The sequence below is a fragment of the Homarus americanus genome, unplaced genomic scaffold (assembly GCF_018991925.1).
Source record: "Homarus americanus isolate GMGI-L3 unplaced genomic scaffold, GMGI_Hamer_2.0 scaffold74, whole genome shotgun sequence".
Lineage (NCBI taxonomy): Eukaryota > Metazoa > Arthropoda > Malacostraca > Decapoda > Nephropidae > Homarus > Homarus americanus.
The window spans coordinates 5,785,908-5,809,175 of record NW_024716951.1 but is presented as its reverse complement, the minus strand read 5'-3'; the positions used below and the strand labels follow the sequence as shown (position 1 = coordinate 5,809,175).

Sequence of the window (23,268 nt, the reverse complement as noted above, 5' to 3'; positions counted from 1 at the left end):
ATTCTTCATCTTGTTTACCCCAATACAGTATATCATGTGTTTATCTCAATATATCGTGTGTTTATCCCAATGTATCGTGTGTTTATCCCAATACTCTACAGTATATAATGAGTGCTACTAACTTCTTACAGAAGCAGGATGGCATTTATAAATGCTCCCCAAACTTATTTCATTGAAAACTATGACCCTGTTCCCTTTTCATGAGTACTCTTCAGCTGTTTAAGGTATGAATGATTTAGATTTGTAGTTGGAAACGACTCTGCCATGGAATCTATTTACGAGAAGTACCAACAACAACACTGAGAAAAAAAGTTTGGAATTAACCTCAAAATTGGAATGGAAGTCATTTATCCTGCCCTCCCCCTCCCACTTAACTCTTGTGTATCTGATGTGCTGTTAATCACTGTGACAACATTGGCTATTTCATTTCCTGTGTCAACCAAACATCTTCCTCTGTCCATTCCTCCATCATGTTCTGTCTTCCTCTGTGAGCTATTTCTTCACCTCAGTAAGCACAATCTTTGATCCCAGTCATTCATCATCTTCCAAACATTACATTTCCTGCATATTCAAGTTTCCTCTATGTAACATAAAGAGGCAAGTTAATTTACTGCTATCTCTATTCATCTTTCCTAAACATTTGTCAGGACAAGAAGTAACAGTAAGGTGTCTGTAATGGTCCTGGATTGTGACAAGTTTAATATATTTGAGAATAGTTTTTTCTTAATACTGATACTGTACCTCAATGTCTGCTGATCATTTTGTTACTTATATGGTCAAGGATAAGTAACCCATTTATTACTGTAAACTTTTATTATAAAATGTTACGTCAAATTTAGATATAAAAGTAATATTATATTAATGTTTACAATTATTTAATCTCAAAACATATCATGTACAATAATGTCTTGTTCTTCATGGATGAGTAATTTGTAGAAATTAATGCAGGTACAGTTGCGGTCAAAAGTAATCATCCACCCCTCTTACTACCATACCCATGAGCTCAAGGCCTTTCTACACGACAGGTCACAAGTGGGCAGGGAAAAGCAAGGGGTGGTGAACCCGGGTAAGGTAGGAGGGCACAAGTCAAGGGTCACATACATAGTGAGAGTATATGTAGTCTTAGAATTATCTTCTAACACCAGTGTCTGGATTGGTGGATGTAACTTGATGTTGACGGCCTTAATGACCCTGGCAGTTGATAGTCCTAAAGCCCAAACAACCAACCAACCAGGAGGGCGGGTGTCTGGGGTGGTGTCATATGGAATTAACTATCCCTTAGTTATCTATGCATTTACTTGAGATTCTGGGGAGGAATGCAAGTGAGCTTTTGGCAGGTAATGTCATTAGGGATGAAAGGCATCTGGCTTCCATGAAGGAAAGCCCCTGATATGACAACATAAGAGAAGAGAAGGCGTGGCTTGCTCACCACCAGTAACACTAAACTACTGTAGGTTGTTACTTGACCAATTCCACCTCTCGCCACTACCATTCTTGAAATTAAAATATTAATCGATAGAAAAAATTAAGAATGAATTGTTGGATAGATTGTGACCTGTCCACCTTGTTAACATGTTTATTAGAGTTATGAAAATCAATGAGAGGTGGTAGTGGCAATGGTGTTAGGCCATTGGATGGACGCTAAAGAACGTTGATTGGTGATTCGCGGGTAAATTATTGGTTTGGGCGTGGCTGGCTACGTGTCAGAAATTGCAAGGGAGGTTGGGGTCACTGTGAAACAATGGTTCACTTGCTGGGAGGAGTCTGTAAAATTGGCTGGCATTTGATATACTGTATTAAAATGACCAATTTTGGGTGTGTAATGTAAAAAAAACATACTTGTACTCTTAATTAATATAAATAATATAATGTGCTATCCTCCCTTATATTCAATATTTCTCCTCGTTAACATTACTATAAATATATAATTACCATTGTTTACAACCTGAAAAAATGGTAAATAAGGAGATGGATGGCACATTATCAATCAAAAGGAGTACGGTATTGACCTCATATCTGAGGGTTGGCGACCACAGTCCTCCACTCTAAACATTCTCCGGCTGTTTTTACCAATTTTCTAACATTTTGTATCTCTCTGGGGACCCAGTTTTAAATTTCATTCATCCATCTATCCCAGTCTGCCTTCCCCTGGCCTTCCTACCCTCAACTTTGCCCATTAATATTTGTTATTATTCCCTCATCCCTAATTATATGACCAAAGTATGGCACATTATGATAATCATAAAATAAGGATTCTCATCTATTACTCTTTCAAGCATGTAAACCTAAGATAATATGGTAAAGAAAAACAATTACAGTATTACCCCACTTAACGCGTTTTATCATATATGCGGTGCCTCGCCAGAGCTGAACTTTCACTTAACACGGATTTTTTCCACATATACACGGTGAGTGTCCGGCTCGAGACGCTATTTTTAGATTTGCCCCACCCGCCACCCTGCCTGTTTTAGCTCATAAAATTCATACAAATTGCCCGGTCAGAATATAATTTACATTGCTGGAATTCTTATAATTTGGTGATCATTTTGAATATAAACATCATATATTTTGCATTAAACATACAAATTTTAGATAAAAAATTTTCTCTAGGTAACTATGTTATCTTTTGTGCAAAATATATGACATTTATATTCAAAATATTCCTGGTCTTACAAGGAATCCAGCAATGTCAATTGTATTATCCTAACTTTAGTTTGAGGTATTATTTATTAAAATTTAGTGGTTTTCCCCCAAAAATTTCTCAGAGAGGGAAGAGCCGGCAGTGTAGTGTGAGAGGGGGAGGGAGTTGAGTCCATTATTTTAATGGACATTAACTTGGCGACTGTATTTCTCTATTTCTCTTAAGTATTAATTGTGTGCATGTACCATCATAAAATTAAGATGTTATTTTTACTACAACATAGGTATGTGCCTTCAAAAAGTGGAGTTTGGGGGTCGGGCCGGTTTCTATTGGAATTAATCCCATATGTTCTGTTGTTCACTTAACGCGGATTTCACTTAACACGGGACCCTCTGGGTTCTATTGACCGCGTTAAGTGGGGTACAACTGTACATCCATCCTTCCCTTCCTTCTTTTATGAATTTCCTTGCTTCTTCAATCCCCTCCTTCACTCTGAGCATTTTGTATTGCATACCACCATCCCCACCAAACAAATGGCCCTCCTCCAAGTCGACCATTCCCCCTCTCTACCCCACGTGACTTACCATGCAGAAAGGACCCGGCCAGGCACAGGAGTTAGGTAGCGGAGAGAATGATTACTTTTGACTGCTGCAACTGTACATATAAAATACGGATAGCATTGCACTGTACATTTACAAAGGTTTAGATTTACCTCTCCAGGTATACAGTGGTCCCTCGGTTAACGAGCACAATCCGTTCCAGCAGGTTGCTCGTTAACCGAAAAACTCGTTAACTGAAACCATTGTTTCAATGGGTTTTTGGGTAATTGGTTGCAGCTCACCGAAAATTGCCTAAATTCAACAAAAAAGGTAGAAAAGTACACTTACTTTGAGGTGTGTATGTAGAAGGTTCCTGGATGATGATAATGATGATGATGGGAATTAGAATGGGGGTGGAGGAGAAGGGAGAAGAGAAGGCATTGGGGTGGAAGAGAAGTCACCCCATGGCGCCATTTCACCCATAAAATTTTAGTTCTCGGTGTAATTCAAGATTATTTTCTTTAAATCAACACTGCACTGCATTATATATTGTCAATATGTAAAATAAAATTCAAAATGACCAATAATTTGCTTGTAAACAAAAAAAGCGTTTAGTTGAAGAGAATCTCAAGCAAGATGTTACCAACACTGAAAAGAGAGACTAACGCCTGTTTGGTGTGTTAACAGGCTGGATGGTGCGCCAGAAACTAGTTTCTTTACCTTCACTTATGTTCAATAATTGTTAAAATGACTAAAAAAGTTAATATTAAACATTTAAAATTATTGAATAGCATAAACTTCTTGATATTTACTAAAACTGTAAGGAATATAAGCCCTAGAACCGATAACTGTATTGGCGGACTAATACTACAGCTGGTGGACTGCCAAATGCAAGCGAAAACATGTTGAGGTCGGGTCGTAAGAAACTCGTTAATCGAGGGATTGCTCGTTAACCGAAGTTAAAAATCTTATGGAAGGTAAATCATTAACTGAGGCTCTCGTTAACCGAGGGATCACTGTACCATAATATATACTACATCAATGGGTATATATTGCCCTATGTAACTTCAGATTGTCAGACATACTAACATAAAAAAAGCTGAACTGAGAACTAAACAACAACTGTATAGTAATTTTTTCTTTACCTGACAGTACTAGGCAAAGAAGCCCCAACCCCTTCTCCAAAAGTGTGAATTTGTTTGTGACTTCGATGTTAAATAATTGTTGTTTTAAACTTTTTTTTACACATATCTTAAGAGTAAATGTTTTCAAGCAGTTAAATCTTTACATACATTAAATTTGGCATTAAAATGAGCCAGAACTGGGTATTCTTAACAATTATATATGGATATATTTAATTACAGTATATTAATCAAACATTATGTTGAGCCAATGAGCAGCAAAGGGGGGTGGGGCTTGTACTGTCATTTAAAAAAAAAAATTACTATGTCCACTACCTGGCGATGCCTATAGCGACTGTCATGAATGAACTACAGTATACAGCTCCTTGTTCTCAGTTCATGTAATTCACAATATACTGTAGAAAAAACTATATACTGTATATAAAAACACATAATGGCCAACCTAGCCAATATCAGAGATCATAAAATATGATAAACATACTATATTGCAATGAATATGCCATGTCAAATATGAGCCTTATCAAAGTCAGGGAGTTTTGGAATATCATAGTGAATGACCTTTGATAAGACTGCCAGTGATAACCATCTAATCATGAGAGTCAATCTTACCAAACTGCCAATGAGGAACATGGTGATAAGGGATCAGTAATTGTGCCTCTCCATGATGTATGGTGGGTCAAAAGTTGTACTGTACTCCCTCCTATAGTTAATATGATGTTCCACTTTAGTGCTATATTATGCCTGCAACAAGTTAACAAAAATCTTGCATAACACTGAAACCATAAAAGCTAGTACCTTTAACATTGACAGTATCACTGATAAGTACAGTATTTTGGAATGATGAATATTCTAAAAATACAGTAATCAAAAGATCTGTCCACTAAAATTAATATTAATGCATGGAAACCAGTGTTAACAGATAACAGAGTGTGTATGTCATATTATTTTCAACAAAAATCCTATTTGGTGATTCATATCTATGGGTCAGACATATTACTACATGTAACTTATCATACAAGACATAAGAACTGTAACTAACAAACTTACATCAAATATCATTGTAACATGGTCACTGGTAAATATGAGTCCTACCTATAAGATTCTGTATAATAAAACTAGTTATCACAAAGTGATTTACGTCATGTCATAAATTGAAGTGTAAAATAGGGATGTTAAAGATGAAGTGTAGAAATAAGTGTCATTAAGATGAAATATTATAATTCCCATTGAAAATTTAATGTTATGTTGTATAAATCCCCTCCAAATTTGGTCAAAACATCAGGCACTTGGAAGCATGTGTGTGTCAGCTATTCCTGCTGTGCTATTTTCTTCAGTTCGTGCTTGAGGAGCTTGCCAGTAGCATTCTTAGGCAACTGGTCAACAAACTTGATGCCTCCAGCCAGCTGCTTGTGAGGGGCTACACGGCCCTGCATGAAAGCCTGCAGCTCATCCTCAGTCACCTGACCACGACGGACCACAAATGCCTGTGGCACTTCCCCAGCACGTTCATCATCCACACCAACAATACCCACTTCGGCCACGCCCGGATGACCCAGCAGCACGTCCTCCAGCTCTGAAGGTGACACCTGCAAGAGTTGCACCAGAGTGAGATACTGGTTGTTAGGAGTACATGACTCATACCAAAGAGTAGTTTCATAGGAAGGTATGTTTGGATTAATGTGGTTTTTACATGACTAATCCCTTTCTGAATACGTATAGTATTTATTTTGTAAAAAGCTTTACAACTATGGATTATTGTTTAATAATCTTATAGGATTGAAAGTTTATATATATATATATATATATATATATATATATATATATATATATATATATATATATATATATATATATATATATATATATATATATATATATATATATATATATATATTATTTCGTCTTTATTTCTGATGGTAGGGTGTGTCAATTTAGGGGGTGAACTGGCTAAATTGAAAATCGAGTAATTTGGTAGCAATTTATTGTAGTCTTTAAGCATGCAAAACAATATTCTGGCATAAATTTTTTTTTATAATAAGTCCTACCTACATCAAATGGATTTTTAAATGTACATATTTGTGAATTTATAACATAACCAGCGTTTGCACACATGTTACTGTTTCAAGTTTCAAATTATTATATTTTATTATCCGTAGTCTATTTGAAAGTAACCAATGCCTTCATACTCTCTTTGCTTTGGTTTCTTGTCATCAGTAGTCTGCTTGCTATTTGTGCTTTGATGTAACCTTCTCGCCTCTCGTGGCTGTAAACATGGCCCGCTGCTTCTGTGACCATTTTCACACATCTCTCCACACTTTGAGTGTGGGAAGGCCACTTCGGCACCTGCATTGGAGTCTCTTTAAGGTTTCTCAATTCTTGGCTAGTTAGACTTGTTGTCAATGGTGGCTCTAAGACTTCCAAACTCAAGTCAACCAATTCTGACAATTTGGTGGCATTGACGTTTATTGGGGGAACTTTTCTTGAATGAAACGAACAGTCTCCCAACTGGTCGTCATCTATTAGCGTTCCTCTAATCTTTAGAATGACTTCTACAGCCTCGGTTCGGAGATTGGTACATTGACTGCAAAGCATTGCTTGCAAAACTGCTTCTGATCGAGCATACCAAGCGGACCTTCTTGCCACAGGTAACACGATGTCCCTCACTACCTTCCTCTGTGTTCTTACTAGCTGCAATTGAAACAAAAGGTGATTGGGCCCATCCACCCACATAGGATTAAGTTTCACACTAAACCACTGGGGAAGATAAACTCCAATAATAAATTCAACAATTAACCTCAAATTCTTCAGCACTTTGCCCTTCAATTCGTGTTTGGAAATCCAAATCCTGCAGAAACGAAGAGCTGTAGTTAACCAATGGCTGTGACTGACAGGTCCAATCTTCAAGAGAGCCAATGACTGAGGCACTTCTCCTGATCTTATTGCTTGGGCAATACGATAAGCATAGGATTGATCTGTGCTGAGATCTTTGATGACTCCTTCAGACAACGCCGGAAGGGGAGGGCCAACTTCGACCTTTGGAAAGGTTGTATTTATTTCTAGTTGTGTTGCTTCATCCAGCATGATGCCAAGGGGACCTGACCACTTGTTGTTGCTCTTTGTAGGACCATCAAGTTCCTGGATGAGATGACGAAGAGGTAGCTCGCCTGTATGTAAATCACATACAATCCAAACAAGTCTTCTTCCTAGTTTTTTCTCTAAATGCGTCATTACACCCCCCTGCCATCCGGTGTTCACTGCAGTTGAATCTCCACCAACAGCCTGCAGTGAACTGCCAAGTCCTCTCTCCTGAACCCAACATAAAATATGATCAGCAATGACCTCTGCATGTTTCTTCCCTTCTACTTCAGTTTCGGGAGCAAAGTGAAACAAAAACCGACCACCAGGCTCAGAACAGACAGAGTAGTGTTCTTCTTTGATGAGACCTGGAAACTTTCTGTTCACTCCCTCTACTTCTAGCAAAACTTTTGTGTCATCTATTCTTCCATCAAACAAAAGACAGGAGAGCCCTCCCTCGCTTAAATCTTTTTCATGCTGATCAGATATTTCCTTCATTATTTTTTCTTGTGCTCTTCTAATTTTATTATGATCTATCACCAAAGATACATCCTCTCGGCTGATGAGGCCTGCATCTATCCAAGCGGCAGTTGCAATTTCTGCAGCCTCACGAAGTCCAGCATGGTGGCGAATACTAGCTAAAGCAATGTTTGAAATATTTCTTGTGTTGTATTTCATTTTCTTTGGTAAAGGTTCAGATGGCTCTTTGGAACTATCATCTGATGTTGCTTCCTGTTCATCAGAAGAACTATCAAAGAAGTGATAAACATCTTGACACAGCTCTTCCTCTCTTTGGATGGCTTCTTCACTCTTCATTTTCTTCTTTTGTTCCCTCTCTCGGATTTGTTCTCTCTTCTTGGCATTAGCAATCTGCTTCTTTGTTTCTGAATAATCTATTGAACCCATTTGCATACTTCCTTGGCCTTCTGCCTTTGTCCTCTGTGCCTTTATAAATTCAAGCTCTAAAACAGGGATCTTCTTTTCACGAGGACAACCACAATCAATGTGGGAATTATTTTCTCTCTTACCTGAGTGAGAACAGTTGGATTCAGAACATAATTGTATGGAGCACTTGCAGGTCAAAATGTCAAACAGAGTATCAAGTGTGTGCAGAAATTCATTTTTCCTGGCCAAGTTTCCTTTACCAAGTGATGTTTCAACTGCTTTGTGCCATAATTTCGTTAGTTTTAGCTCAATAGTTCGACACTGATTAATCACAGGTGGTTTGAATAGTGCATTAGCTTTTGTCCATTGATGCAGAAGAGGGACTATCATGTCATTTATGAGTTCTTTATCTGTATAGTTCCTTCTGTCCTTTGCATTTTTTTCTCGAAGGAGTAACCCTAATCTTAGCATGTCTCTCACTGTTGGAAGTTCTGATACAGGAAGCTCCTTCCCTTTACCAACTAGCAGGCTCAAGTGGGTTGACAACTGACTTCTTGTCTTCAATTTTGACATCTTCACACTATCTGACAAATAGAAAAATATTTCAATGTTTCATAATTCAATTGTTGTTTCAAAAAATATCAATTTGTTTATCAAAAATGCTGTAACAGAAATAACATAATAATTTCTTAGAACATAATGTTTTATACAATGATATAAGTAACTGCGACAATCAATATGCCCTACTTACAATAATTAAAATGTAGAATTCGTCTGGTAGAGTAGGTGCAAGTGCAATGAGAGCAAACCACCGTCTATGATATCTAGAAGGAGAGTGAGCCGGGCGCCTTATCCTCACGCTTGGTACAAGTCAAAACAAGAATTAAACTGTCCCACACGGAGAGCCTGTTCATGTTCATGTTCTGACATGCATATTGTACACAAGCTATAGAACCATAAAATACTCCATAATCCATATGCTTACATGAGATTAGTTAATATCAAGTGAATAATTCTAATCAAGTCTCATTAATTTGTTGAAATACTGATATTTGAAACTTTAAGGTATAATTGATGTAGGTGAGGGTTATTTCAATTCATTTTTGTTTGCTAATCTCAAGTTTAGACATAAAGAGGCACAATATTTTGACTACCAAATTTGATTTTTATCATGTTGACAAAATTGACACACCCTAATATATATATACAGTATATATATAATTTAGGAAGGATATACTGTATATGCTTATATATATTTTACAAAAAGATATAGAGTACTGTACTAACACATTCTAAATAGATCTATACTATTGTGTGTGTGTGTTGTACCTGCATTCCCTTGACCTTGATGAGCTCCTTCATGCGGTCAATGATGGTGAAGTTGCCCTCGTCATCATAGGTGGCCAAGTCACCAGTCTTGACCCAGCCATCCATATCCATGACCTCCTTTGTGGCTTGGGGGTTGTTGTGGTACCCTGTCATCCTCTGTGCAGGGTAAAAGGTTCTTTGTTAATAAAATTATTTAAAAGAATATATGTACAGTGTTGCAGATAGACTGCAGTTGCTGAGACTGTCTTAACTGCAAGTTAAAAAGCTTTATTTTTTCTTAAGGGACAATCCTTCGAGCAAAAATAATTAGTACTGTAGTTGATAATTACTACCCTCAATACCAGGAAATTATTACTGTATTCAGACATTCTTCCATCAATGTACAGTCAGAAGCAGTAATTGCTACCCAACCACCCCCCCCAGTAGCTGGAGCCACGGCAAATGAAGACCTGGCAATTGGACAAACCCTTCTCCCTACCCCCATCCCCTGTCTAAATGTTACCAGGTAGTCCTGGCTGACAATGTTGCATTGTGTCAATAGTGGCCTTCACTGGTTGTGGCTCAAGCAACTGGGGGGTAGCAATTACAACTCCTGGCTGTACCCACACACATATAAAGCACTGTATATATGCACACACACATATAAATATACACCCTGTACAGTAATATCTCCTTTAGCCAGAATCCCTCAAACCCGGAACTCTCCGATAGCCAGAATTGAAATTTTTCTTGGAAAATAGTTCGTAAAGCCCGAATTTTCCGTAAAATTTTGGCTTTGGGAAAGATTTACCGAGGGGCACATTTTCCGGAAAATTCTGAGAAAATTTTCCAGCTACCCAGAAAATTCCAGGAATGGGGGAGGTTTTTTTTCGGGTTTGAGAGATGAAAATCAGGCACATTTTCGGGAAATTTGGAGAAAATTTTTCCAGTACCCTGAAAATTCTGGGGATGGGGGATATTTTTCCAGGTCCGAGAGATGATGTAATGGGCAACTTCTGGAACTTCTGAGAAAATTTTTCCATTACAAGGAAACTTCCAGGGCTGAGGGATTTTTTCCGGCTTTGAGAGAGTCGTCTTGTTACCCAGGAGTCTCTCATTCCCGGAAGTGCTCTGCACCAATTTTTCTGGCTAACGTAGATATCCCTGTACGGTATATATACAATATACAGCTACAAGTTACTTACAGCAGGTGTTTGCACATACAGTTCACCCTTGGCACCGGAAGGAAGAGTTGCACCAGTGTCCAGGTCGACTATTTTGGCACGAGTGTTGGGAAGCAGTTTACCACAAGAGCCCAACTTCTCCTCCCCACAAATAGTCATGTGGGAGCAAGAAATCTCTGTCATGCCGTAAACTGTAGCAGGGTAGACACAGAAGGAGAAAACTCTGTACAGGTATTTAACACCAGCTAAATATTTTATTAATATCTCAGCACAGGTGTGTGTAATAAGAAATTTATCATAGTTCAGGAAATGAGTGTTACCAATAGATTCAAATCCATCATGGGAGACAGAAACAAACAACAGGTTTGCCTAAGTTACCTTCCTGGAAGAAAAGTGGATTAGATGCTTTTTCCTTGAGCATGGTAGCTATATTGGGCAGGACTGGGGCAGAACCACACATAATAGATTTAACACTGGCCAAGTCTGCTGGTGACACAGCTGGAGACATGGCAATGAACTGCAACAGTGATGGGACGACGTGCAGACTCGAGACCTGAGGCACCCAAAATGATTAGCTTAAGTATAGGGTACATATTTACAGTACAGGAGTGGCGTGTGTTTAAGTAACCTTTATTATTGGGTGAATGTCTTATAAATTAAAATTTTTAATGATTAAGGAATAGTGATGTACAGTATACTGTATTAATTATCAATGCTTTTGGAACTTATCTGGGTATTTATGTACTACTGTACTAGCTGGGAATATTGCTTTTGAAGGTTCCCCGGACTTTTAATACTGTATACAGTACAGAATTTAAATTTGCTTATACCGGTACTTTGTAATTGTCAATAAACTAGTAGTGAAAACCAAAAATAAGTAGTGGTGCTAACAATGTACAGTGTACACCCCAATACCATTCCATAAACAAAATATGAGTAACAATTGGATGGCTCTATTTTTGCCAAAGCACTTGGTCACTTTCATGTCTAAATTTCAGCTTTCTAGCTCAAACAGTGCCTGCAATATATTCTGGATAAGCAAGCAAGAAAGAAAATTAACTAGAGCAACCCCTTAATACAGTACTCTATTTTGCAAGTGATGCATGTGGCATCCAGAGACAGAATGGGGAAGGGGGCTAGTGTACAACATACTCATCAGACTTTGAAACATTTAGTAATAAGGCATCCTAATAACAGTTGACAGCATGTCTTACTTTATGCTTCTTGAGTAGTGTGACGTAGCTCTGAGGGTCAAACTTGGGCAGCGTAATAATCTTGGTACCACATTTTAAGCCAGAACTCATGGTTACCATCATCCCATAGATGTGGAAGAAGGGTAACAGACCTATTAGCACATCCTGGTGGTCTCCTGTAGATCAGGTCAAAGGTGATGGGGTCAGCAGAGATCAATAGATCAGATGAAGATTTCATGTCAAATATCAGGCTAGGTTAAATTATATAAGCTCAAATTAAATCAAGACATATGATGTAATAAATAACATTAAAATTAGCGTACAAAGATTGGAAAGGGAAAAATATTGCACCTAAACACAACGGTGGGTAGTTTCATCATCATTTTATGGCCATTTTCCACACTTGCATGGGAGAACTGTGGTTACCTGATGGCAGCTCTCCTTGATGCATGGTCTTTTGCAGTCTCTCTTGTCAGGTTCCTAACTCTTTATGTCATTTTTTAGAACCTCTCACCATGTCATATGTCCTACCCCTGGCTCTCCTCCCCTCCACATTTAGGCTCATGTGCCTCTTGACCCAACCAGTCTCATCTATACTCTCCACATGTCCAGACCAGGCAGACCATCTCAGCCTGCCTCTACGCAGCATTTCGCCAATACAGGGTACTCACAATACCCAGCCGCCCTCTTAGCTCTGAACAGGGCCTCCTGTCTTTCAGTGTCATATTACACATCCACCTCACCATTCTCATTTCAGCTCTCTCATCTACTTATGTCATACTTTTTAACTGTCATATAACATAACATCACACTTCTCACCAGCCACATACATTCTTCCCTTTACTTGGAAGAAAGGTCCTCTTGCCATCAATAAAGGCAGCAGCACAAGCAGCTCCCTAAAGGCAGTATTGATATGCTGTAATACAGCATATCAATACTGCCTTTAAGGAGCTGCTGTATCTTAACATAAGTTTAAAATCACCTTCTGCATTGGTGATTACAGCAGTGTAGGGGGTGTGGAACATATTAATTATGTTGGAGATGGCGATTTGGGATAAGCACACGCCTTTGGGTTTGCCTGTAGTGCCGCTTGAGTAAGGGAGGCTGGCCACCGTCTCTCCAGGGACCTGTAAATGTTGACACACGTCAGTCAGTTCATTTGAGAGAAAGTAGGAGGATTATGTTATTATGTAATCAACATGTTCAATAAGGAATGGGTAGGCTGACATCATGTTATTACTGCATTTCAACAACTAAGGTTTTAAGTGCGTAATAAGGTTAGTCATTACACTAGTTTGTCAAAATTTATGAGATACAACTTTCTGTACAGGGGATGGGACTGAGGGTAATTTTAACGTAGGAGTAGGTCTGGTTGAAGCAACTTTAAAGGTTATCCTTAGACACCCATGTTGGGGTCAGCTTTGTAATCAACTTCCCCCGGCTTAATCATTTCCACTGGAAACAGTAAAGGTTGATATTACAATACAGTATTATTATTATAATTATTATAAAGAAAAAATATTACAAAGTGCAGTACTTCCTGGTGATTATGTTTCTTTTGTATAATTTTAAATTCCTTACAAATTACCCCATATAGTACTGTATCTAATTTTGCTTTATTTACTTTAACCTCCTCACTGTTGGCTGTTGGCAAGTACAGGCTCTAGTATGCATCTGAAGTTCTGGGCCTGCGCTAGTGTTTGTCAAGTCTAGTCTTGAATGGGCTCACACTCAATGCCATCACAACATTCTCTACCAGATAATTCTTCTATTTCCATTGACTTTTCAATTCATTTGAGATTCTTCTTACTGTATATAAACTTCCTAATGAATTCAAATAAGTCCAGTAACCCAACATAAATAAGGTCCTAATTATTAACCACATCTTGACCTCTAATAGGATCGTAATGCCGAACTCAATTTTAAGACAACTTCATCAGAGAAAAACCCACTGCCGTAAAAACCCTCACCAGGAAATTCTTGTGTGGGACAGTTTTCTGGTTAGGGTAGGTTGTGAATTTTTTTTCTTTCTTTGGTGGGGATTTCATCCTTGCATCCCCTTACTTACATCAACTTGGTGAGCAAATGGAATGTTGTCACTGGAAATAATTTCTCTCAGGTTAGCTCTGCCATTCTTGGAAGTGCCGTTCACGAGGACATGGATGTCCTGCTGGAGGTGCAGCAAAGTAGCATCTGCCAGTGGCTCCATCATGGCGTCCACCACCAGCACCCCCGCCCCACTGTCACTCAGATGTGTTGCCACTTCCCCTGTTCCAGGTAAACTAATGTTGTGAATTGACACACCTATGGCATGTTGCAGGTACAGTACAGTATTGAAATACAGGTAATGTTATGGAGTAATCACTGGAATAGTTTTAAGCTTTATTTTATTAATTCTGTCTGTCTTATATATATATATATATATATATATATATATATATATATATATGCTGATAACCACAAGGAAAGAAGAAAACACGAAGTTCCCAAGCGCTTTCGTGCTCTAGTCTGTACTCACCCCTGAAGATGTGAATTACACGAGAGCGCTTGGGAACTTCGTGTTTTCTTCTTTCCTTGTGGTTATCAGCATATACCTAGATCACGCGCACCTACAGTGATTTGCTTGCATATATATATATATATATATATATATATATATATATATATATATATATATATATATATATATATATATATATATATATATATATATATATATATATATATATATATATATATATATATATATATATACAGTGACCCCTCCGCTTTAACCGTTAACGAAATTTTCGTTAACGAACTGCTTCCATAAGGATCCCTCACGCTTTCGGTTAACGAATTTTAACCAGCTTTGTTCGCAGACCAATACATTAATCGGTTCTAGGGCTTAAATTCCTTACTATTTTAGTAAATATCAAGAAGTTTATACTATTCAATAATTTTAAAAGTTTAATATTCAATTTTTTGGTTATTTTAACAATTATTGAACATAATTGAAGGTAAAGTGACTAGTTTAATGCGTGGCATCCAGCCTCTTAACACAGCAAACAGGCGTTAGTCTATTCACTGGAGCATGAGACTTTTCAACTTTTCGGTTAACGAACGACCTTCTGGAACGGATTGAGTTTGTTAACAGAGGGGTCACTGTATATATATACACAGTGGTTCCTCGGTTAACGCGCACAATCCGTTCTAGAAGGTTGCTCGTTAACTGAAAAACTCGTAAACCGAAACCATTGTTTCAATGGGTTTTTGGGTAATTGGTTCCAGCTCACCGAAAATTGTCTAAATTCAACAAAAAAGGTAGAAAAGTACACTTACTTTGAGGTGTGTATGTAGAAGGCTCCTGGATGATGATGATGATGGGAATTAGAATGGGGGTGGAGGAGAAGGGAGAAGAGAAGGCATTGGGGTGGAAGAGAAGTCACCCATGGCGCCATTTCACCCATAAAATTTTAGTTCACTTGGTGTAATTCAAGATTATTTTCTTTAAATCAACACTGCACTGCATTATGTATTGTCAGTGTGTAAAATAAATTTCAAAATGACCAATAATTTGCTTGCAAACACAGAAAAAAAGCATTTAGTTGAAGAGAGTCTCAAGCAAGATGTTAACTCCACTGAAAAGACAGAGAGACTGGCACCTGTTTGGTGTGTTGACAGGCTGGATGGCGTGCATAAAACTAGTTTCCTTACCTTCAATTATGTTTAATAATTGTTAAAATGACAAAAAAATTTAATATTAAACTTTTAAAATTATTGAATAGTATAAAGGTCTTGATATTTACTAAAACGGTAAGGAATATAAGCCCTAGAACCGATTACTGTATTGGCGCACTAATACTACAGCTGGTGGACCTACAAATGCAAGCGAAAACATGTTGAGGTTCGACTCGTAAGAAACTCGTTAATCGAGGGATTGCTCGTTAACCGAAGTTAAGAATCTTATGGAAGGTAACTCGTTAACCGAGGGACCACTGTATATATATATATATATATATATATATATATATATATATATATATATATATATATATATATATATATATATATATATATATATATATATATATATATATATATATATATATATATATATATATATATATATATATCCACCTGGAGTGTAGGTGGGGTTGATGGTGGTGATGGTGGCACCAACATGAGTAGTGCCATAGAATATGATGGGGTACTCTGGGCTGTTAGGTGATAAGATGGCCACCATCAGCTTGCCGTTATCTGTGGTTGGGGCCGTTCCATCACCAGCTATCTTCTGCAGCAGTCCACCAAACTTCATGACAGCATCCACAATCTGGCCATAAGTGTAACTCCTGCCTGTCACCCCACATTCCTGTAGACAGGACAACTCTGGGTTAGGTGTTGTTCCTTACTGGTAAATACTCCTCTCACTGTTATCCAGCTGTTAGTAAATATTCCTACCTTATGAAAATTCTATTAAAAATGATCAGAATCACATGAAGATTAGCCCCCAGCTTATTTTAATTGATGATTAACCACCCTAACACTACCTAAGGGAATAGGTCAGATTAGGTTAGGTTAGTATTAGGGTGGTTAATCTTCAGGTGAAATAAGCTAGATGGGGGCGGATAATCTTCAGGTGATCTAAAGACAATTTCTCCAAAAAGTTGTACTGTACTCACAATGGCAGTTTTATGTGACCACTTGGAGACATTGGAGAAAATAGAAGAGGTGACAGGAGTGTAGGTAAGGTCCACGTCTGGGAGTTGTGACGCCACTATGTTCTGTGAACTCTCGGTTGTTGCACTGCTCGAAGGAGAGTGGATGTGGTGAAATATTCCTTAAACTTACTTGCATATCAGTCAGCACAGTGTAACATGATCTCTTCACTATGGTGATGCCACTTTTAATACTGTATTTTATTTGGCTAACGCCAGACGATTTTATTCAGCAGAGAGGATGCCCTGTACACAAGTGGTTAAGGAACTTTTACAACCAACACACAATATTTGACAGTACAGTAATTGGTTATTTAGTTTCAAAACCTAAAAATGTATTTAGTTCTCCTTATTTTCCAAACTCAGTCAGGAGCAATAATTATTATGAACTCAGTGAATGAATACTCAATCTAAATCATACATTTCTAATTTAAACAGAGTAGAATGTAAACGTCATCATAATTAATCGCTAATATCTCTAACTTTTGGCTTAGTTGTGGTAAGTTAGATTTAGAGTATGGTGAAGGGTTGAGTAGCTGAACAGTCAAAGCTGTCAGTACTGTATAAACAACTGTCAACATTGTGTCATTTTATAATCACTACATTGTCATACAGTCTTTTTCAGTCACTCACTCACACAGGTGACCGCTGAAGCTATATGCTGGACTAACCTAGCAGGGAGAGCTGATGATGGGCTCCTTGTCTTAGACTTGGTGGTGATGGCACGGGCATGGGAAGGAGCCTGGGCTTGGATAAACTTGAAGGTATGGTTCTTGAGGGAGGTGAGTCTCATGGTGTGGACACGAGCAGCAGAGAGGAGTGAAGAAGTCAGGGTTCTCATTTTGTTCTTCGGTGTAGTTTTGGGATCTTAGAGAAAAAAATCAGACTTAGAATTCGATATTCCTTTTATAAGCTGGCTTTACAAAGCTTTTTTTTCAGATGTTTAATCGTCTGGACTCAATGGGTGTGTCTGTCTTGTAACTTGAAGAGGAAAGGTGTGAATATTCCCAGTCTCTTCATTCTAACTGTGGCATTCTGATGGAGCAGCTGTCTTTAGTACCTCCAAGATCCCCTGTGACATGTCTCACCCCCTCCCCCACCCTTCACCACCCTGGCGAGTCTCCTTGTCACCTTCACTAAACTCCTCCCATACCAGATAAACTAAGGCATAGGTGAGTCATTGAAGGGTTAATCAGTGTATAAGACCTTAAAACTAATCACATCATATCAGAGACTCTCTCCAGCTTCCATATAAAAGTCATTCCCTTTGGATCACTGTATAGTAAGGAACTCAAGTGTTTGGCTGCTTCAACGAGTTTGGAGCCGAATTCATTCAAGAACATAAGACCACATAGTATTATCTTAAGATCCACAAGTTTTTCACCCGGTTTTCACAATATAATACTCAAGGGCCAGGTTCTGATCCTGTCAATACATCTGGGAGTTCTTAATACTAGCTGGGATCATCTGAAAATTATACACTTCAGTTTATTTCACCTGATGATTCAACACCTTAACATTACCTGGGGGTTAGGTTAGCATTAGGGTGGTTAATCTTAAGGTGAAATAAATGGGAGCTAATCTTCACATGATGCTAATATTGAGTATTGTACCTTGTAGGCCTACAGAGTGGGATCTGTGTGTCAAAGAAGGGGTGACATAAGGTACCATCTGATAAAGAAGTGATAGAGTGGGAATATTTTTTGCCTCATCATGATTCGGGAACAAATGATCAATTCTGCATGCGATCAAGTTAATATGGCAGGGTTCATTTATTGGTAGTTATAAAGTTATGTCTGAATTCAATGTATAGCCATTTCAACAGTATGCCATGACGTGTGTCTACCAAGAGGGGATTTTCCATCCTTAATTTCAGGAAGACGAGGTCAAGGATTTAGTTAATTATGAACCATTACCTGATTTCAAGGTTTAAATTTATTGTGGGTGACGGCCATGTCTAGATAGTGGACGGAGGAGCCCAGAATTACAAAGGGTGAGATTGAAGATAACATAACATCAGTCTTGTTATCTTTCTTTCTTAGTGATAACTCGAATGGATAAACACAGAGTACAAAATCTTATCATATTCATAACATGTTGTGTTGGATTAAATTTTTTATCCAGATACTATACATGTAAGCCTAGTTTGAAGAGTGGAGCGGTCTGGGGAAGGATTTTTTCTTTTAATGACATCCAAATACGGCAAACTCACCAGAAGGGATGTGGCTTGTCACAACATTATTAGAAGAACAAGAGAACATTATTTAGTTAGCAAGTAGTTTTCCCAAAGTGTGGGGAACTTGAGGGTACAACGTAAGGAGATGTTGTATAATATGATTATGCACTAGACCACCACAAACGTATGAATCATATAACAGTATAGTCTAACAAGGAAGATATAGCACGAAATATTTGACTTTCAGTATATACTGTAATTGTATTTCGACATAAAGATTAGAATAGTGTATGTGTTTACAAAGTAACCATGGCCCAGGACCATCAGTGGATTGGCATGATGTAACACGATGCTTTGATCCCACACCATACTAAGATGCTTCGATCCCACACCATACTAAGATGCTTTGATCACACACCACACTAGATTCTTCAATCCCACACCATACTAAAATGCTTTGATCCCACACCACACTATACTGTATGTGGGTTATATGAACATCAAAATGGTTTAGCTTAAGTAGTGTCTGGAACTTGATATGTTTACTGTTCTTTATAGGTAATTCAAGTGTTATCAGTGTTCTCAAGTGTTACACCTGGATATGCCAAGGTCAATGCCTTCTGTCGCCTTAACCTCTTTTCGATAATTACCGGGAGTTCCCAGCACTTCATACTTTGTTTAAAACTAGCACAGTGCTTCATGATCATAAGTGGTAATGGAAGGTAAACCCAGACTTGAGTGGACATTAGCCTGATACACCCAGACCTTTGTGTTCACTGTAATGGTACACCCAGACCTTATTGGACATGAGTACAATGAACTCAGCCTATCATTACAAGTTACTGGAATTCTCATACACTTCATGAAAACACTGTTACAGTATCCCATTTGGCCTAACTTATCTATATACAGTAAAATGTTACCTCGGGGAGGATATGTTAGGTTAGGTTGCATTAGGTTAGGCTACGTAGGTTAGGTCATGTTAGATCAGATTAGGTTTGGCTATGTTAGATTAGTTAATCTTAAGGTGAAATAACCTGGGGTGTCTAATTTTAAGGTGGTTCAAAATCTGATTGTATGATTCTAGCAAGGATGGAGTGTCAGGCAGAAAGTGGGAAAAGTACTCAAGTAAAAAGAAAAGTACAATCACTGGAAAGCCAAGGAAGAAAAGATTGGAAGTGCAAGAGGGAGCACTAAAAATACAGGGATAGAACTCAGGGTAGGCAAGTAGGAAGATTTTTCACTTCTGCATCTTAGGGTACTTCAGGACAGAGCCATAGCAAGCCTTGATGGCACCCTGGACAGAACTTGCATTTGTCCCCCCCCCCTGCAAATAATCATTGATGAATTTAATTATAATTACAGTAATGTAATTTTTCACACCGGAACATAAAAGTGATGGGATATCAAAACACCCTTCAGCTTCGCATCTGTTAGCAATATGAAACAATATTACCCATATGATATAGTTATGTATATTTATTGGATTTGCTGCCAAATGAAGTTCTATAAATCAATAAAATAAGAAGTAGAAAATTTTTAAATGTAATTTTGGCATCCCCCTCTCTTTGGTGCCCAGGACGGCTGCCCCTTCTACAACCCCCCACCCCGCTTCAGGAGATAGACAACCCTTGAATGAAGGAGGTCAATAAGTCCACTCCATTCAACTAAGTTAACTGGTTAATGTCTCCGAATACAGTATTTTTAATGCTGATGATCAAAATATCCAGAAATAACTGTCTGCCATGTACTGAAGGTTAATTTCTAAATATCCTCAACGTACTGTAGTCTGAATTGTGTTCCCCTAGGTCAAGTGTCAATGTACAATAAGATAAGATTTCATATTGAACTGTACAAAAGGAGCACCTGAATATTAGCCCCTAGCCTATTTCATCTCAATACTAATTTAACCTAACTTATCCCCCGGTAACATTAGGGTATTTAATCATCAGGTAAAATAATCTGCAGTTAATCTACAAGTGATTCAAACAAAGATCTGTATTTTAAAAATTTACTTAACGTTGCAGTGGTGAAGGGTCTAATCCAAGTTAAAGTAAATTTTGACTTCACGGATATTTGGTGCGAGATGTACACTTTCCTTTTGAATAACTGTGTTGTGCAAAAAGACCCATATATGGGACAAATACAATTTTCAATAGACACAAAGAGAAGATTCTTCATTTTGTTGTTTTTGTTATCTAAATAAAATATTAACAATATATTATGGATACAGCATTCATATTTTGTAGGACAAAATTCTTATTTTTTGAGCTGAGGGTCAGATTTATATCTATTTTTTTTTTTAGACTTGAGAACCCTATTTTATTCAATATTTTATCTTTTGAACAGCACCTGTAACTGTTCCCACCACATTTTGTTTAGCAAGTCAATAGGACTGTCTTAATGCCTTTGTCTGCTTGCATTAGCTTCCAACCATTGTAAAATGAAGGGCTCTCTTGCAGTAACGCATCTCAGTGTTTATATTGGTAAAGATTCGTTGGGGACCGTAATAGGAAATTTATAACCTTTTCTTGTTTTTCACGGTGATTTAAAAGAAAATGACCTTTATTTTCGTTGCTGACATATATTTATAGAGATATGACCCACTACCAGTGACAATGGTTTCTTACTAAGTAGGCAGGCTTAGAAAATGAGTGAAAGTGTGGGGTTAAAACGCTAATTAAACAATTTAGATATATTCAGGAGCCAGTTCATGCCCAGTACTTGCCAACAGTGTGTAACAGAGACAGGACCGACTGCCCAAGGGGCTAACGAACCGATCAGTGTTGAAGAGGATAAATGGAAAAAAAAGGAGGGAATCAAACCCTTGGGAACCTAACCTAACCTAAAATACCGGTAATACAGTACTTATTTTTACAAAGATCTTACCTTATGTAACTGATGGAAGAGCATAAAATGATTGTGTGTGTCGTTTTGTACATAACTAGAAGTGTTTACTTCTGTACAAGATGTAAACGGTGACTGGATAAAACCCCAACGGACAAAACCCCAGTCTCATATAAAAAAAACTTATGTTTAGGTTAGGTTAGGTTAGTGTTGACAAAAGACAACCCCGTTGGGGTTTTAGCATGGAACCGATGTAAACAATATCAGCCTACAACAAAATTGACATATTTTTAGTTCAAAGTATTATTTCTATTAAGAATTATGCATGCACAAGTATTTCATCTAGAAATATTCATTCATGTTTTGGCTTCCTCGTGACAAAAACACAGAAAAAAAACAAAAAAAACAATCACTTTATGCTCCTCCATTAGGATTTTTTGTAGGTTAAGAAAGGTTAGGTCAGGGTATTAATTTCCCATTGTGGTCAATAACGAATCTTTACCTTTCTATCATCAAAAAAAAATAATGACAACGGGGCTGGAATAATGCTATACTGTACCCTGTACTTAAATAATAAACCTACACTATTCAAGGGTCACACAGATATCACCTTCAAGTACAGTATATGACAATCAGCAAACATCGACTCATATCCCGGAAGTGCGTACGGTAAGTTCGCTGTCACCCATATTTCTTATTTTGATTAATTAATTACTCCTTTGGGGTGCTGGCACACGCAAACACTGGTCGTCATGTGGGGAGGGGTAAGTAGTGACCCCCAGCTGCTGTAATATGGAATATGAACGTAGGGCTCTGCTAAAATTGGCATAAATGTCTATATCGTCTAAATCTATCACACCTAACCTAACCTATCCGTTAATGTAGGTCAGGTTTGACTGATAAACACATTCGACTTCCTTTGAAGTAACCTTTTGGCTTCCTCAGATAATATTGTTTACTCCATGTGGTCTAAGGTATGATATATAACACCTACATGGTAATGCAGGTGGTTTCATATCCTTTCCATTTTGCAATTTAGATGTTTATTCAGATTTTTTAACCACTAAACTTCTCTGACCTTTAAATTAACATATCAAAGTACAAAAAAGTACAGTTACCATCTGCTTAAGTTAAAAATACAGTAATTTACCAGTTTTAGAAAGAGTATTCCTACCATTAGTCAGCCATAAATATCTGGCAAGTTTTTGCGTTATCATCGTCGTTATATAATGTGTATTTGACAACATGGTGTTTTTAATCATATTTTATTGTACATGCGATGAATTCCAAATAAGATCAGATAAAATCAGTAAAATAATCGCTGTGAGAGTCAATCCCATTTCATAACATACCCCATAAAATACGTTTTCTTCACCCTGCAAATGCTGCAACTTCTCAGAATGGGGAGTGGGTTTATCACTAAGAGCAGAGACGTTACCGACAACAATTCTGGCTCGAATGTTATGTACACTAATACTGACACGTTCCTTGATAAGAGAGAAGAGTTTGAAACACTACTAAGAGTACACCAACCAGATATTGTAATTTTACTTTTATCCTGTTAACGCTCATAGGAGCGTT

The 23,268-nt window shown here is 37.7% G+C and overlaps 1 protein-coding gene across 8 annotated transcripts; it reads right to left on the bottom strand.

The window, feature by feature from the left end:
* Positions 1-4,584: 4,584 nt before the first annotated feature.
* Positions 4,585-22,681, bottom strand: LOC121858722 (probable 4-coumarate--CoA ligase 3). 8 transcript variants are annotated; one of them, XM_042355337.1, is made up of 11 exons: positions 22,617-22,681; positions 17,336-17,531; positions 16,629-16,752; positions 16,087-16,318; positions 14,036-14,235; positions 12,950-13,094; positions 11,989-12,143; positions 11,153-11,327; positions 10,796-10,965; positions 9,612-9,767; positions 4,585-5,908 (listed from the first exon to the last, which is right to left on the bottom strand). In XM_042355337.1, exons 2-11 carry the CDS (start codon positions 17,503-17,505, stop codon positions 5,630-5,632), a joined length of 1,806 nt encoding a protein of 601 aa, XP_042211271.1. In that variant the 5' UTR covers positions 17,506-17,531; positions 22,617-22,681; the 3' UTR covers positions 4,585-5,629. The 8 variants fall into 8 exon arrangements, with proteins under 8 accessions (XP_042211271.1, XP_042211272.1, XP_042211274.1 ...); XM_042355338.1 differs by having other exon boundaries at positions 22,557-22,628; XM_042355340.1 differs by lacking the exon at positions 22,617-22,681 and adding an exon at positions 22,552-22,573.
* Between the last annotated feature and the right edge of the window lie 587 nt (positions 22,682-23,268).

Excerpts from the sequence above, each read along its gene's own strand:
- LOC121858722 (XM_042355335.1), bottom strand. The coding sequence starts at position 21,021 with ATGAAGAATCTTCTCTTTGTGTCTATTGAAAATTGTATTTGTCCCATA. Across the intron at positions 17,532-20,855 it reads CTTCACCACTGCAACGTTAA|ATCCCAAAACTACACCGAAG; the intron begins GTAAATTTTTAA and ends TTTTTCTCTAAG. Across the intron at positions 9,768-10,795 it reads TGTATGTGCAAACACCTGCT|AGGATGACAGGGTACCACAA; the intron begins GTAAGTAACTTG and ends TACCCTGCACAG.